At 38.4% G+C, this 17,091-nt stretch overlaps 1 protein-coding gene, 1 long non-coding RNA gene and 1 other non-coding gene across 3 annotated transcripts in view; 1 reads left to right on the forward strand and 2 right to left on the reverse strand.

Moving 5' to 3' along the window:
• adamts16 (ADAM metallopeptidase with thrombospondin type 1 motif, 16) overlaps positions 1-8,908 on the forward strand; it is a 52,014-nt gene extending 43,106 nt beyond the window's left edge. The window contains exons 19-24 of the mRNA XM_004565122.4: positions 5,279-5,483; positions 6,438-6,632; positions 6,733-6,789; positions 6,999-7,205; positions 7,319-7,466; positions 7,549-8,908. Coding sequence (XP_004565179.3) covers positions 5,279-5,483; positions 6,438-6,632; positions 6,733-6,789; positions 6,999-7,205; positions 7,319-7,466; positions 7,549-7,664 — 928 coding nt within the window. The 3' untranslated portion in view covers positions 7,665-8,908. The remainder of the gene's footprint in view (positions 1-5,278; positions 5,484-6,437; positions 6,633-6,732; positions 6,790-6,998; positions 7,206-7,318; positions 7,467-7,548) is intronic.
• Positions 7,199-12,321, reverse strand: LOC143421045 (uncharacterized). Its single transcript, XR_013100772.1, has 3 exons — positions 12,196-12,321; positions 7,584-7,847; positions 7,199-7,454 (listed from the first exon to the last, which is right to left on the reverse strand). It is a non-coding gene; the product is annotated as an uncharacterized LOC143421045 (long non-coding RNA).
• Positions 12,322-16,233: 3,912 nt separating this feature from the next.
• Positions 16,234-16,305, reverse strand: trnae-cuc (transfer RNA glutamic acid (anticodon CUC)). The gene has a single exon. It is a non-coding gene; the product is annotated as a tRNA-Glu (tRNA).
• Between the last annotated feature and the right edge of the window lie 786 nt (positions 16,306-17,091).

Raw genomic sequence — 17,091 nt, forward strand, 5'->3', positions numbered from 1 at the left:
TTCACATTTTTTTAGCTGCTTTTTCACTTATTTTTCTTGCAGGCCTCAAGTCACTTAACACTGACCTGTGAACGACTCAAGCATAAAAAAGGCCCCTAACTCAAAGGATAAAGTGGTGTTGTATCTACACATAACAGACAACATAGCAAAGAACAATTTTAAATTGTATCTTTAGATACTTGGTTAGTAGCAGCCTGTCACAAAAACACATAATCATTTAGTTGATTCTATTAGAAAATGTCAAAGATAACACAGATTGACAGGAATAAGGTAGTTCTTGCACCAACAAGGCGATTCCCAAAGAGCAATCAGCCAACAACTGGCATATCTCAGCATGGTGAGCAGTGTGTCCTCATAAAATCTGAGGAAACTGGACAAGTAGAGGACAAAAGAAGGAAGTATCAGGTCTAAAAAGCATCTACACCAGATGAACAGCATCTCAAAGTTATGTCTTTAAGAAACAGGGGGGAAAAATCCATCAAAGAAAAGAGCGATGCATCTTGCGCTTCAGATGATCCATTGCTGTTTACTGAAGCCTCATAAGAAATGGTCTCAGTGGAGGGATGGCTGTCAAGAAGCCATTTTTAGGGAAGGCTGAGATATGCCAAATTACACAAGAACTGGACTGAAAATCAGTGGCAACATGTCTTGCAGAGTATTAATCCAAACTTTGAAATTTGGATGTGAAAATGATAGGTATCAGCATGCGATACCATCTGGAAAGCGTCTCGTTGGCAACAGCTTCATTTTTCAGCATAACAATGATCACACATTGTCAAAAATGATACCTGCACAGAAACACACAAAGGAACACTATCAGTCATGGAAACGACTCCTTTTTGTGAAGTAGCTTAAACATAAGACCTTGCAAGTTGTTCTGGGTCACCTTTCCAAATGCATCCCGCTGTGTCTGCGAGCTCATTGTATATCAGATTGCAGACACACAACACTACAGCAAGCTTTCAAACAGTACTTTAAGCAGTTTTTTTTAAAGGAAAAAGGAAACAAAAAGTACTTCAACATTAATTTGTTAGGTTTATATTTAGTACACACAACTGAAACCAATAACAAACGTGCTAAAAAGAAACATGCCTCTTTTTCAATACAAAATTTTCAATCAAAGTGGACGTGTTGGTTTGATAAATATACAATCAATTTACAACCCAAAGCACAACATATGTGGAATCCACTGTGAAATGGCAACAATCTATGTAAAACTTTGGGGACTGTAGAAATTGATGAATATATGGAATATTTGCTATAACAATGTTATGCCAAGCTTGACTAATTCATTTATTTCTAGTTTATATTGATACAATAATCACTGAGTGGTCTAAATTACGTTCCCCAATGATTTCCTGTATTCCCTTTGCACAGAAATAACACAACTGAAATGGAAGTATTTCTGATAACTGTATAGACATGATGGAAATCCAGGTAGGGTATTATGTTTCTATACCATACTTAAAGTGGAAAATCTAATTATATTTCTCTTGGTAAATAGGTCATAATGGCATCACGAAACTAGATGTTTCTGGAAAGAGGGGGAAATAAATCCCTTTTGAGACCTCTCTTCCACTTCTAATGCATCCACATACAAAGACTGCTTTAAGACGCTGTCTGCAGTGTCCATCACTTATGTTTCTTCAGGCTTGGCCATAACCGTAAATCTAATAGGTTGGATACGTTAATATGGATACCTTTTTTCCCTTTCTCCATCACCTTTCCCATCCTATCCGAGCAATCGCCCACACATACACACCAAAAAAAAAAAAAAATAACCCCACACTGGTACAACCAAGCAGTCAGCCAAGGATAGCTGTCATTCAGTCAAAGTTGTGCTCAGGCCACAGCACTTCCAATCTCTCATCGGGGATTTGTGAGACTGTGACTGCATGACAACCACTCTCCATGCTGTCTGTCTGCTCCTCTGTCTCTCTGCCGTCTGTATCTTTTAAAAGTCGTTTATAAATATGTTCAGATTCACATTTGCCCTCTCTCTCTCGCACTTCTTTACTCACTCGTGGTAGATGTGCATGCTGCTCTGACATAATCTATTTCTCCTTTGCTTGCTTTGTACTGTTTAGCCACTAATGGACCTGCCTGTGTACACTGAGCTGAGGAAGCAGTGATAATAAAGGCTGTAAAGTAATCTCACAACAGTTTACACCCGTCTCTTAGGATTATCTCGTTCATTATCTAAAGCTGGAGCTTCTGGTCTGCATGTGTATGCGTGTTTATATGTGTGTGCATGGGAACCATGTGTTGGTAAGACACATACAGCAACATCTGACAGATTTTCACTGTTCTGAGCAAAACCCAACATTTCTTGATGTATAAACGACTTCAGATAACAATAAGGACTCTAAAAATGAGAGCTCTCTTGTGGCTGCAAAATATTTTCAACTTAATAAGATTAGATAGGCTTTACAGTATTTTTCCTGTTGGTTACGGTGTAACCTGCTCTGCATTCCTGTGCATTTACATCCTCCATAGACCTTCTTATGCCATTGCCGTCCATACAATGCTCAGATTTCCTGTTAAACATCCATAACATGTATAGGATATAGTTGCCTGATTAATGTGTTGTACTATATCAAAGTTCTGTTTCATGCTTTATTCAAGCTAAACTAGTTTCAGTTATACTTTTGTCAAATATCCAGTCTAGTATTAAGCATTTTTGTTAAAAATTGTAAATGTGCGTGTGCTTCTTTTATTCAAGTTATCAAAGTGCATAGGTCTTTTACAGTTTGTGGGCCCTCGCCATGCATGAACTGAATCTGAAGCAGAACACATGCTGGACCGACCGAAACACGCACAACTTGGATGCAAGTGTAGACCAGCAGGCTGTGGTCACCAGTCTATCTCTACATGTCATCCTATTCTAAGGCCGTGCAGTTATTTAATTTTGCTGTGTCTGCAACCAGTGATTTGGACCGAACAAGCATTACATCATGGAAAAAGGTTTCCGATGCCCACTCACATTTAGAGCATGATATCACTCTGTCTCACACTGCTGGTGTACACTGAAAAAAAAAACCCACACAGTGATATATACATGTAAAAGTCCAAGCAGACACGCACAGTGGCAAAGCTATAAACACTGGTCAGAGGTTATTTAATGCACTAGTGTGTATTTAGACAGCGTCATTTAGACCTCAAAGGCTATCTGACACACCACAGGACACCTGAGCTCTTGTGCTTCTGTCCAGGGAGCATGATGCTTACTCATCCTTCAACCACAGTTACTCATACCAGCCGAGGCAAAGATCACAAGGTGTTCTATAACTTGATCCAGCATTAAACAGTATATTATTTCGATGGCCGTTCCTGTGAAGTGATTGTGTTGATATTTACATGGTAAAAGTAAATACCCTGGAGTATGAAATAAAGTTTTAATTTGCACTTTATCATATATATACATTCAAATATTTTGCCAACTGTATGCCAGATGGCTATATTTTACTTTCCTGTGCAGGAAGGGATATCTAAGAAGGGGTAAGAGAGCCAAGATAATATGTCATAATAAGTGATTTTATGTCATCATAACTTTTCTTAAATGTTAAATGAGTGACATCAGCTACTATACTACAAATTAGCATGCTGTGACATAGGAATCTTGTGCATATTAGGAATTGAAGTATTTATGGAAATATATTTATAAAAAATACAATATTCTGAATTTTGTACCTTGTGAAACTAAAAATAAAAATGAAACAAACCCCAAAAAAGTCCCTGCTCTTGAAGGGTGTGTTGCACTTAGGCTTCGGTTGGCGTTCCGCTTGCATTTATTTATGTGTTTAATGACGCCATCAAAGTTCAGCTCACATTTCTTTGCCAAAGGTTAATAAATATTATGTCAACATGTTAAATGTATTACATATATGTGTTGATTACTTGGTCGGTTTTTTAAAATAAACAAGCGAATTGAAACTTTCATCTCTACATGCCGCTTTCGCTCCCCCTGAACCACCATTTGCTATTACCGCAGTGTGTATCTTCCTCATGACATGTCAAAACACCAGATAGATTTTCTACTTCTGCCTTTATTTACATTTGATAGTGCACATATGATGCCCTTTGGAGCTTTTCTCACTGACCTTCTGCAGCATTCCAAGCAAGTGATGCACCAAATTACTGCAAATAAAGTTTAGACTGTTAATATACACAGCTCAGTGTGCTGACAGCAATGTTTTGGGTTGTTTGGGGTAAATCGTAGGAGGCTGGGTGGGTATACTGGGGTGAAGTTAGAGAAAGGATAACAGAGTGTGTGTTGAGCGATTGAGCTGCCTGTGCCCTTAGTTTGGGGTCATTTGGAAGCGATGCAACAAAACTTTAAGAAAGTGCGAAGGCTTGAGGATTAGGCAACTTAACACATTTTACTGAGGCGCAGTCTTGGAAGAAAAATGCACTAAAATAGTATAAACTGAACTGTGTTATGTACAAAAGAAATAGGTGGTGATGTTTAGTTTTAGTCATGATTCAGCTTAGCCAGGCGAGGGGGGTTAAAATATTGCAGAGGTTTAACTTACAGCTTAAAGCCCCCGGCCGTTCTGGTTGTACATGATATTTAGAATATTGACAAATAAGCCATATTAACCATAATGACGTGCACAATATAAAATTTATATCAGATTTAGTTTAAATTTAGTTTAGATTTATTTTGAAACATTGCATGTCTGCAATGTCTTAGATTCGACAATCTTCTGCAGACGCTATTATATGAATGGATGATCTTTATTGTCATTATACATAGCACAGTGAAATTCTGTGTGGCTTTCTCTTAAGCTAAAAATTATTTTAAAAATAAAATAATAAAAAAAAAAGGTAAGTTATTAAAGATAAAAATACACTTAGCACTGACAGAGCAGGAAAACAGCAGCATTATACACAATTTAGCCAGTTTCAGTATCGTTAGCTAATTAAAATGTCCTCCCTGCCATATGTATGTGTTTGTGTTGAAACGCGTGAATATTTCTGTGCCGTGTTTACACTCTAGTGTGGACTATGGTGGAAATTAGGGTGGTGGAAATCACCACTCAAGGGTAAATCTGTTCCTGTTCCTGAGCCTGTTCTTGTGTTTTTTTGCCCAACTGCTTTTTTGCTGGCAAACACACAGATTGTATACTGGTAACATAGATGGATTCCATAATACACCAGTGATTATCACAATAACAATACCACAATAACAATAATTATCATTAATTCCTGTACACTTGTCTAACTGATCGAGAAACTGTGCGTATTGACTCTATGGGTTTGCGTTGTGTTGTCCCAGCTGGTCTGTAGGAGAGTGGGGGGTGTGCAGCCGAAGCTGTGGAGGAGGGGAGCAGACTCGGCAGGTCCAGTGTGTCCAGAGAACCAGCCAGACTGACGTGGACACCCTGGCTGACTCTCGTTGTGCCCAGCCGTCCCCGGTCAGGAAGCAGACCTGCAACACACACAGCTGTCCACCGGTTTGGACAACTGGGTCGTGGTCGCAGGTGAGAGTGTGAAACTTTAATGCTGTTTGTTTACGTTGCTGGCACGTTGCTGCTGAAGAACACAGCTTGAAAAACCCCTTTGAAGTCATACGCTCGCCCAGTAAGCCCTAAAGAGCTCTGCACATTGTGTTGTGAAGTTCGCCCTGGCTTTAATGGCTTCACCACATTTTATGACAGTGATCTCAGTGGCTTTAAACTATGAATGTGCCCGCTGAGACCTCCAGTGTTTTGTTCTCTGTCCAAATCCTATACATTCTGTGTGGTGACTTGTCTCAGTGTAACATTTTAACTGCCGTTTTACACCAAATATCGTCAACGACATGGCACAAGTGGTGTCCAGTTCGCTCTCCCCCTGGTAGCTTGTGGCACAGTGTAGTGCGTCACAGCCCCGTGTTTATTGGCTGTAGTGAATCACTTCAAGATTTAGATTGTCCCATTAGCTGTTTCTAGAATAAAAAAAGGATATTGAGGGAATTGCTGGAGTACCTCAAAGGAATTATTAAGGCAGTAAAGCACAGTAATCCATTGTGTGGTGACTATGCTGTATAGCAGCTTTTCTGAAATGCTATTTGTGCATAGCTGGCCTGTTAAGATGTTTAGCATGTGACATTTCCAGCCAGGTAATAGCTAAATTAAATATGTCAAACCCTCAATTAATTTTGATAAATTTGTTCCTTCTGCTTGAAAGAAGGTGGGAAAAAAATGGAAAGAAATTCTCAAAAAACCAGTTTAGTCTACATTTTTATGTCTTTGTTAATGGATGATAAAAATGTGTGTAACACATAACAAGGCTTTGACAATGCTGGAATATAACATGACAGTTTGGACCTAACTATGATAACAAAGATTGTTAATACTGTAGCATTTAAACCAACTGATCAGCCATTAATTAAGAGAAAGCTTTGCTCCAATACCTAAATGCAATCAGATATCATGTTTGTTTTTATTTGGCAGTGTTCGCGTAAGTGTGGCAATGGTTTGAAGAAGAGGACTGTGCTGTGTGTGAGCTCTAACCCGGGTGCCCAGGCACACACGCTGCCCAACAGCAAGTGCGCAGGCCTGCCAAAACCTGCTGGTCAGGATTCCTGCTTCATCAGACGCTGCCAGAAACAACGCAAGGTCCAGTGGTTTGTCTCCACATGGCAAGAGGTATGAAATTAAAATGAATAAAACAGCACTTATGCAGTATTTAAATGTATTTTTAGCTAATGTGAATAAGCTCTCTGTCTCTGCTCTGTTCCACATCCAGTGTTCAGTAACATGTGGTCGTGGCTATCAGGCACGCTTCATCAAGTGTGCAGAGAAGGTGTGTATTGTGTGTGTGTTTGATCAGACACAGCAAAAGGTCATTTTTCAGTGTCATAATAATTCGCTGCATTTAAATTCTCTTTAAATTCCAATTTGTTAATATTATTTTAATTATTTGCTTTTGTGTTTCTAAATTGATTTTTTGGAGGTTCTTTATTATATAATGGCATCTATAGCTTTAGTGAATTTCTCTATTTCATAATAAAGGACACTGCAGGAAAATACAGAGAGCTTGCTCCCAAGAAGTGCCACCATGTTCCCAAACCCATAGTAGAGCTTCAGAAGCCCTGCATCCTGGCTGAATGCCCTGTCCGCACAACACAATCAGTGCACTACCAATGGAAGACGCATTATCGGAGCTATCCAGCCCACCCTCCACCTCGGCCAGAATGGCGCTCGTCTCCTTGGTCTCAGGTATCAGCAGAATTTCCACTTTGGTAATATAAACAAGAGGAGGGAGCGAATGTGTCGCACAAAGGAGATTCACAGTATCTATAATTCGTTCCTTGTTGCTTCGCTCTCCGCAGTGCACGGTGACATGTGGAGGAGGAGTGCAGGCCAGGGCGGTCCAGTGTCTGGCGGAAGAGAAACCTTCCACCGGCTGTGCCGTCCATCTCAAACCTGCAGTGTCCCAGGCCTGCAATACCAACTTCTGTCCACAACCTGAGAAGAAAGGTACCAGTGCTCTTATTCTCTCAAAAGATCTCCCAAAAAAGAAAAAGAATTTCACTTTTTTTTTTCTCTTCTTTTTACACAGAACTTGCATGTAAGGATTACTTCAGCTGGTGTTACCTGGTGCCCCAACATGGAGTCTGCAACCACAAGTTCTATGGCAAGCAGTGCTGCCAGTCATGTTCAAATTCAAACCTATAATCCTAGGACGTGACTCAGTCCGCTGTACAGGCAGATAGGTAGTTAGTCAAAAGACTGCAAAACATGGTTGTGGTTTTAAGCATGTGGCGAGCACTGAAATACAAAGCCTTTTCTTTGGAAGTGCTCTTCATTTTCTCTCTGCGATGCCGGACATCTGGATACAAGAACTTGATGTTGACAGCACTACACAGGAATGTGATCGGGAAAAAACAAATAAAGACAAGAATTATGTGGAGGAACTAACAAAATAGTAATCGTGATTAAAGCAAATAGGATGGACATGTCTAAAAGAAACTGAAAAATCCCAGCTTTGTTTATATACTGTAACTGAAAAGATCTGTACTCAGGACACTCAGCATCTCTCAGTCAACCAAAGGTCAACGATGGCAAACCAACAAAGAAAGACGTCTTCAAGCGCTGCCACGCAACATGTGATATGCCCTGGTCTGCGCTGCAGACCCTGATGAATTGACAATCTGTGGTTTCTTAATGAAAAGGGACGTTTCAAAGAGACGATAAAGGTATAAATAAATTTTGCCTTGAGCTTAATTTTTTTTAATTAAAAAAAAAGAGAACAAAAATGACATGCTAATCAATGTGTATTTCTTTAATAGCTGGGCAGTTGCCATGGAAGTTGTCATGTAAAAGTAAAAAAAGAACAGAGCACAAATCAACTGCATCATCAGATGCATATGTTTTCTGTGACAGGATAAGTCTGCGCGATGTGGCTTTCCTTCCAAGTGGTGCTACAACTTTGTCACATTGAATTCATGAAATCAGTGTGAAATGTTCAAGCTTCAGGAAATAACAAATGAATTGTGTGACCCGTGTACAGTATTATTTGTTTTATTTATTGGCTTTGCAATGCAGTGTTTCTGGAAAACTGTATGATTAAGCATTATAAATGTGTCCTTGTATTACTCTACCCTAAGCCCATTACCTTAATATGTGTTATTAATTTTCATTACATGCTGTCAAACTGCACCTTTTTATGCAAAACCTTTATTTTATTTTTTAAAAGAAAGCAGCTGTCAAGTGAAATCACTAACAAGCCATATCAGTGTGTTGTTTAATGTGTCCTACATTATTATACATGACATTAGCATGCATTTATATGGCACAAAAATGCGTTACATATCAATTACATTTTAAAAGCACTGATGGATGATAGGTAATACTATTACAATATGATTTTTTTAACCGTGGTAATGAAATAAGATAAACAAAATGTGTAACTACAGGAACATGAGCCCCGATTTCATCATTTTTAGCTTTAAGTTGGACAGAGTATCTTTCAGGGGGGGGATAAACTTGAAACTCTAAAAGGACTCCTGGAGAAAAGCAGAAAAACAAATATTCAGGATGGAAACTTGATCGCTTGACTCATACAACTTTGGCTACAGTCTTCAACTGGGCATGGCGCTGTCATCATGCCTTTACAGAGGATTAGGATTGCACCAAATCACTGACATCACTGTCACCATTGTTCCACTCTGCCATAGCGGGGGCTAGTACGTCTTTTGCATTTCTCTGGCTTCAAAATACAGATTTATAACTTTTACTTGTAACAGCTGTAATGTATATATGTACATTTAAACATCTTAACTCCAGTCTTTGCTTCTATTTATTATTTTCCTTCCAACATAAGTAAGATTACATGGTAGTTCACTGCTTTACCTACCTACTCAACTTTGATGGAATGTCTTTTCAGTACAGTTAGTTCAGTTCAATGCACTAAGCTACTAAATTACTTTTTGGACAAAGCAATTGTATTGCTTTTGCTTTACTCCACAAAATGACCTGAAACACATTGTCACTTAATTATCAGTCAGAAATAAAAACTTTAGGCTACAGACCCGCACAATGACTCAAATTCCTATCCTAATTTTTATCCATATCCCGATGTCATCTTTGTTTTAGTTTTTATTTATGAACACAAAGCCGGCAACACAAAGCAAAGATGAAACCTGGCCCAAAGTATGGTGGCCCTGAGAAGTCAAACACACTGTGACTCAAGAAAACATCAGCAAATATAAAAATGCTGTAAGAGCTCGCAATACCCAATGGAAGTTGAATAAAACAAGTAAGAAAAACAAAACAAAAAAACTCAAATAATACAAAACACAACTCAAGTGTTTTTTGGAGATAATAACTTGACGGAACAGCTGTGGAAGAGATAGAAACCACAAAGGTTTGCACTGAGACGCTTAAAAGAAGAGATGGTTTCATCTGTGTTGTGAGTGAGGAAAAACATGCAGGTAATGTGTGTTTTAGTTGCATTTTTCATATAACAATGTGGATACATGTTTGCTATAAGCTGTTCGGTTTCGTATCTGGTCCGTCACATTATTGTCTCCCCCCAAAAACACTTCTGCAGTTTTTTTGTGAAGGTTTTGGACAAAATATTTTTCTATTTGCTGGTGTTTTCTAAATTTACGGTGCATTTGACCTCCTTCTAAAGAGACTTTAAAGCGAACGCCAGGGTGATATGTACGTGTAGAAATGGAGGTTTCATTGCTACAAGTCTAAGTGCCTTTTTTTCTGCTGAAAATCTGCCCCTGGCTGCTGGGCTGGAAGGCTTAGCCTTGACATGTTTCTGGTTTCTTGCCTAGCTATGTGTTAGCATACTGTCTGTGCAGATGCTTTTGCACAATATTAATAAAAATCATTTTCACAAGCACACAAAGTGAAATCAGCTGATTGCAGGACTGTGTGTAACTTTTACTGAAAATGTAACGCCATTACAGTAACACATTAATTTGCACCCAAAACGTTTTTAATGTTTGGTTTCATATTTTCTTTAAATACATTTTTTTTAATAATTTTTAATATTACTTTGTTCTACTCAATTGATCCGATCTGACTTATGTTTGGTCAGACTCTCCCATAATGAAGTAGATCTTGAAACAGAGCCAAGGGGAGGTTCAGGACAAAGGGGAGGTCCTTCCCCAAGCTACCGGTATATAGGAGATATAGCTGGATATATAGCTATATAGGATGGCCTAATCCGGCTTAAGTTACATTGTCAATAGCACAAATATGGCTCCGCTCCAGAGTGTTATGTGTATTCATCCTGTTTCACATGCACTGTTTGAAAATGTAGCTATTACCATAATAGCAGTGAGTCTTCATTTGTAGCTTTACTATCTATTAGGGGTGCAACGATACACAAAATTCACGGTTCGGTTCGGTTCGATACTTTGGTGTCACGGTTCGATATTTTTTCGATACAAAAAAATGTTCATGCCTTTTTAATTTGTCATTTATTCAAATTATAAATATATATTTTAACTCAAAAGTACAGTTTTTAAATTTAACCCTAACCCTTGTGCGTGTTTTTTATTTTGACAGCGAATGCGCACCTGCGGACCACTTATGTGCAGCCCTGGTTATTTAGCTCGTCATATTGCAGCCACAGAAATTCTTTTGTCCATGAAACCATAAAGCTGCACTTTCTTTTTGCCTTATAGTCTGATTTGTCATAACTTCTCCGTTTTGTGGTAAGTTTTTCTTTGGCTGTCACTTCTTCACCCTGACCTGTCTTATTTGGCTCAGCAGAACTAAAATATATATCTGTCTGTGAAGGTTCTCAGTCATCCAGGTCATCGTAGTCAAATATAAATCCTGCTGCTTTTACACACGCACTCACATAAGCTCAGCGATTCTCTGCGCGATCAACCTCTCACATGTTTAAGCTGCGGGAGATTTCACTTGTCATGTTTGCATAGTAAGCTAACAATTAATAAGACGATGTCAGAGGAATTGGTGCACAAATTATCATCACTCACAGATCAGTGCTGTCGCTCTCTATACACAGTTCGCACGATTGCAAAGTGAAAGCAAAAAAACAAGCGCAAATTCAAACGCGATTTCAATATGTCACATATTGACAGTGGCTCACCGATGCCAATGACATAATTACCCAGCTACATTTCCGAAAGAATGCAAAAGCATTGACATATATTTTTCCTTCCTACAATAGCCCGACGGGCAGGGAAGAGATAGATTTTGGTAGCCCGACTGAAAAAAATCGCTAGCTCCGGGACGTCGGGCTAGCGAGATTGCGAGCCCTGTATCTGATTGAGGAATCACTCATCTTTGGAAAAGAGAGTTTATTACAGAGAAATGGCTCTTTCCAAAATAAAAGCTATACTATCCGCTTCTTCTGGGCTATATTCTCAGCAGCATATTAAACAGCTATCTAAATGACTCGGCTAAAGTTAGTAGCATGCTTGCTTTTTTTTTGGTCTGCTTCCACTTGTCTTTGCACTAGGATGATGTCGGCGTAAATGTGCAGTCATATTCGTTGTGTTCCCACTAGTGCTTTCAGGTTAATCTCGTTGAAATGACCTTAACGCCACAACACGGCAAATCTCCGTTAACGAGCTACCGCCGATCGCCCTGTGCATGGGGCTAGACAGCCAACACGTTAACGAGCTAACTGCGCTAACACACTAGTTCCCACCCATGTAATTGAGCATTGCATGGCACATCCAACATACTGTTTTACTTTAGTCCATGACTCGCTTACCTTCAGGGTCATACGTCACATGAAAACCAAAGTAATTCCAAACGCCAGATCTGAATGAGAGTGGGGGAGGTCCATGTTGTAAGGAGAGCTTAACTTCTGTCTCGCTAGCTTGCCCTACGCTCTTCCTTCTGACGATGCTGTCTGTGTTGAGCGCTCAGTGAATCTGCGTTCGACTACTCCGCCTAGGCTGCACTGTCGACCCTAGGCGGAGTAGTCGAACGCAGATTCACTGAGCGCTCAACACAGACAGCATCGTCAGAAGGAAAGTTGATAAAATAAATTACAAATTTTGTATTGTTCGATACATATGCGTACCGAACCGAAAGCACTGTATCGAACGGTTCAATATCGATACGAATATCGTTGCACCCCTACTATCTATGTCTGTCCCTTTAAATATAGTTGGTGGACTCAATATTGTAATCTGAAGTTTTGCTAACACAATTTGAAGCAGATAAGAGCTAGCCTTGTATTTCATATCCCATATGTAACTAGTATGTCTAATATGCTGTTATGTTCCTTCAGTGTGTACAGCTGACATCATATTATATCATTAAAGTTGTATGGTTGAAACTGTGGCGGTAACCCTAGGAAGTTGATTGTGTTCATCTGGACGTTGGGTTTTCGGTGGTTGCTGATCCAAGTGACGTCTTCAGTCTCAGAGGTAATTGTGTAGAGGTATCTTTTTTCCTTAGTCATAATGCAACTCTTCATGTAATTTACCTGTGCTGACCAATGACTGTAGAAAACAGGTGTGACGTTCATAACACAAGGAACAACTCACTGAACTAATACGAACTAAAATAGTTCATATTATGTTCTGTTATTTTAGGCACATAAGTGCCCCATTATAATAGGCCTGATGGCATTATTGTATGAACCTAGATCCCATATATCATTTTTGTTTGTTTGTTTATTTATATTTCTAGGTAACAAGTATAATTTGTAGTTAGGCAATGGTGTGAAGTTTAAAAAACAGATTTGATTTTATTACTAAACATGCTGAAGTGAGAGGTCTGACCTGCTCAGCATGCTTCATGCTTTTGAACCAATGTCTAAACCACTTATGTGACAGACTAACACATCAGAACCTCTGGCTGTGCAGCTGGTGAAGACCAACTATAATTTCTAAATCAAAATGTAGTGATTCCTTGTTCTTCTGAGGTCACTCTTGCAGTTATGTGCAGGTCTTCCTTGAGCCTTTATTACAGCATTATTTTGATACAAAATAGATTTATTGAGCTGTTCATTGGTAGCCCAAAAAGTTGATTCTATTCAAGTACAGTTTTGTTGTTGTTGTTGTTGTTGTTGTTGTTGTTTTACGTGCTTTGAATGTGTACTTGTGTCTGTGTAGTCATAGCTGAGGCCACTTCAGCTGCTAGTACTTGTATCTTCACTTACTACATTAAAGAAAGTGAATGGAAAAATATCCTGTACCTTTTTAATACCTCCTCTCTTTAGCCTAAAAAGATTTACTTATTACTGCATGTACTACAATATAGCTTACACCTTCAGTCTGTATTACCATCAAGCTGTAATTCCATGCAGAGTCAAGAAATGTTAAGTATAAAAAACTGCAATTCAATATCGGACTATCTTTGCATCGTTTATTTTAAAATACCTAAAAATCTGATTTTTTTTCTAGCTCCTGGAGGTTGTAGATATCTAGGATAATTGGCTCATAGGAGGATTGCTGCTATAGACAAGAATTCAATTCATGTTTATCTATTACATCACAACACAGATCACCTCTTTTGCTGTGTCACACTGCAGGTATTTATTAAAGTCAAAGGACTCCATTTGAAACAGCCAGGTGTGGACATTAAACTATAGGAAAATTATGTGTATTATCCTTAAGATTGTTCATTTCTCTGCTGATTACAGACACCAAAAAATAGACTTAAACACTGGAACACTTAAACTAAAAAGTAATAATCCAGCCTTCATCTTTGGATGGCTCTAGCTATGGTGAAGGTGGGACTCTACAAAATAATAATGCAGTAAAAAAAAAAGATTAGCTTGATATGCACAAAGCACATCAAACTGATTTTAATAGAACTTTAATGAACTATATTTAATTATTTACAACTATTTACTTTACTTTTACTTTTACATGCCAGTAAGTTCAAATTCAATGGACTGGCTACAGAAAACATTTTAATTTTCAGTTACTGGATATTCTTTTAATGCTAATGCTATCTGTAACTATCCTTCCTGGGCTTATTAAAATCATCTAGAAATAAATGAAAGTATTACTCTTGTCAGTACAGTATTGCTAATTTACAGTTTATTCATATAATACTCCAAGATAAGGTCTTGCTAACGCCCTACCTTGCATTTCCTAACAGCAGGCGATGAGGGTATAACTGGGCATCCATCTGTTGACTCTGTGACTGCTTGATATTTAGGAGTTCTTTTGAACCCTTTTCAACAGATTATGTACTATAACAACGCTCAAAAGAAATATTGCATGATTAGATTTATAGAACAGCAAGCAGAGAGCTAATCCTGAGATCTAGTTCTCAGGATTCAACAGAGTGCTGCATGTAAGCCAGAACACAGGCTAACAGTAATGCCAATGTGGTATTAGCCATTTCAACACCTATGACATACTGTATCTGGGCTTTGCTCTTTTCTCATTTCTCAACAAGTCAAGGAGACACAGATGCCCAAAACAAAATAACCATTGTCATAATCCCTGGGGCACCGTTACAAGGACCTTCAGCTGGACAGTGAAGAAGGAAATATGAAGAGTGTTAAAAGTAGGAAGAAATCATGTAGAAAGTAAAGAGTCATTTTTTAAAGTCATTGGCTCACTCCAGGCAAAGAAAATGTGTGCCTAGACACTGAAATACTAAATAAATATAGACCATAGTTTCAGTGGGCCTTTTTTTCACAGGCAAATGTCTGCAAGGTTTTATGTGATGCAGAACCGTTTTATTGGTGCATGCCAATGTGAAGAAAAGAGACACAAGTGAGATCGGATCTTTAACTCACATAACTGCTTTACTGTTGAAGGACCTTTAACTTAACTTAGTAATTAGGTTACCAAAAATATTTGTGACCTCAGTGCAAAAATATGTATTTCCATTTACATCAACCGCAGCAACTTCAGAGGAAAAAAAGATAAAAGGACAAAATTCAACCTCACAAGTAGGAAGGGATTAAGACGATGGAGCAGTTTTGTTTTGTTTTGTGTATTCAAGATAGGGTTCAGACAGCTTCCTGTGGATTTAAACAAGAGTTGACTGAGACAAATTTATTAACAGCAGAGATTGTATGTCATAGACAGTCACTGTCTCTGTTTGACTGCATCTGTTTGAAGAGTGTGGCTCCTTTGCCTTGAGGCAACTCAGAAGGTTCAGTCAGAGGGTCTTTCCATCATGATGGCATTTACAACGGTGTCTTCAGGTGTTTCTTCTTATGTTGAAATTGATAGAACTTTCAAGAAGGAGAACACCAACTAGAAATCTTCATTTATTAAAAAATATGACATTAACACTGAACTCCAAAGTGGTATTTTTTTAAAAAAAACTTGAAATTATGATACCTAACAAAAGTACTGGTTTAGTGTGTGGGTTTGAGAAGGAGCGAGAGCAGTGCGACAACTGTTATTAGTACAATAGCACCCTCTGCTGACTATATCTGCTAACTAATAATAATATAATGTCAAAATATGTGATATATGGTGCTTGAGATTGGTGGGTAACATGCATTTTTTATGTTGCAACTTTGTATTTGTAAATGAAAATGGAGTGAGTGCAACGTTCTGTGTCAGTAAATGGGTTTGGGGTATTGATTAATATTTTAATATGACGCTAAATATTCTTTATATTAGATTTTTGAAGAATAGGCAACTATTTAGCTGAATAGCAGAGTAACAGTGCTCTTGGACTTGGTAGGAAATGGGAAATGGAGTAAATCCCAGCTTCTCTGTGTTATAACTTGACAACCAGTCAACTCCTTGTTCTTTACTGTGTAGTTTAATGTGTTGCAACGATTTTGGGAAGCTATACAGGGACGAAAGAAAAAGCTGAGTTCCCTGACCGGGAATCGAACCCGGGCCGCGGCGGTGAGAGCGCCGAATCCTAACCACTAGACCACCAGGGAGTGATATCAACGTTGAGAACCTGAATGATCAAATAGCTTTACATCCCCCCTCAATTGTTATAAAGGTTTACTGTTATTTGTGTTTTGTAGGACTTTGAAGACAAAACGGTCTGACTACCTAACAAATTACAGTTCTTCCACCTTAATAACATTCAGAGTCAACACGTGGACATTACGCAGGAAAAAAAAATCACGTGACCAATATTCCGTGACATTATTATCATGAAAACGGAATTCAATACGCAGGCTGTGAACTATATTTTAAGTAGCTCAGTAGTTACACGGATAATTCATGGAAAAATATACACATAATACACATACACGTAAATATTGAGTGTTAACTTCTTTTTCAAATTTAAACACACGAAGCCAATATGTAGAATTTGTCCAGCAGATGTCGCCACTTTATTGACAGTGGGTTTGACAGAGTGAAAATAGTTTTTTCGGGCTTCGCAAATCTTGGCAAACACTACAACAACAAAAAACATTTAAAACAGACTATATCATGTTATATAACTATATCATGTTAAAACTACAGGAAACGGTTACTCTGGCCTCGTTCGTTCCTGATACTTACACAAACAAATTTATTTTGACGAAAACGAGACTGAAATGCCTGAAGAAAAAACTTGAACAACAGGAGGCATCACGGTAAGGAAGCGGTAAAAATTATTTTAATTTCGTACGTACGCGTTACCGATATTCAATTCAATACGTAACTTATGAATATAATATGATTATGCTCTGAACTTATTAGTTAGAAATCTTATATTTCACGGCGACAGG

The sequence above is a fragment of the Maylandia zebra genome, linkage group LG11, assembly GCF_041146795.1.
Source record: "Maylandia zebra isolate NMK-2024a linkage group LG11, Mzebra_GT3a, whole genome shotgun sequence".
NCBI lineage: Eukaryota > Metazoa > Chordata > Actinopteri > Cichliformes > Cichlidae > Maylandia > Maylandia zebra.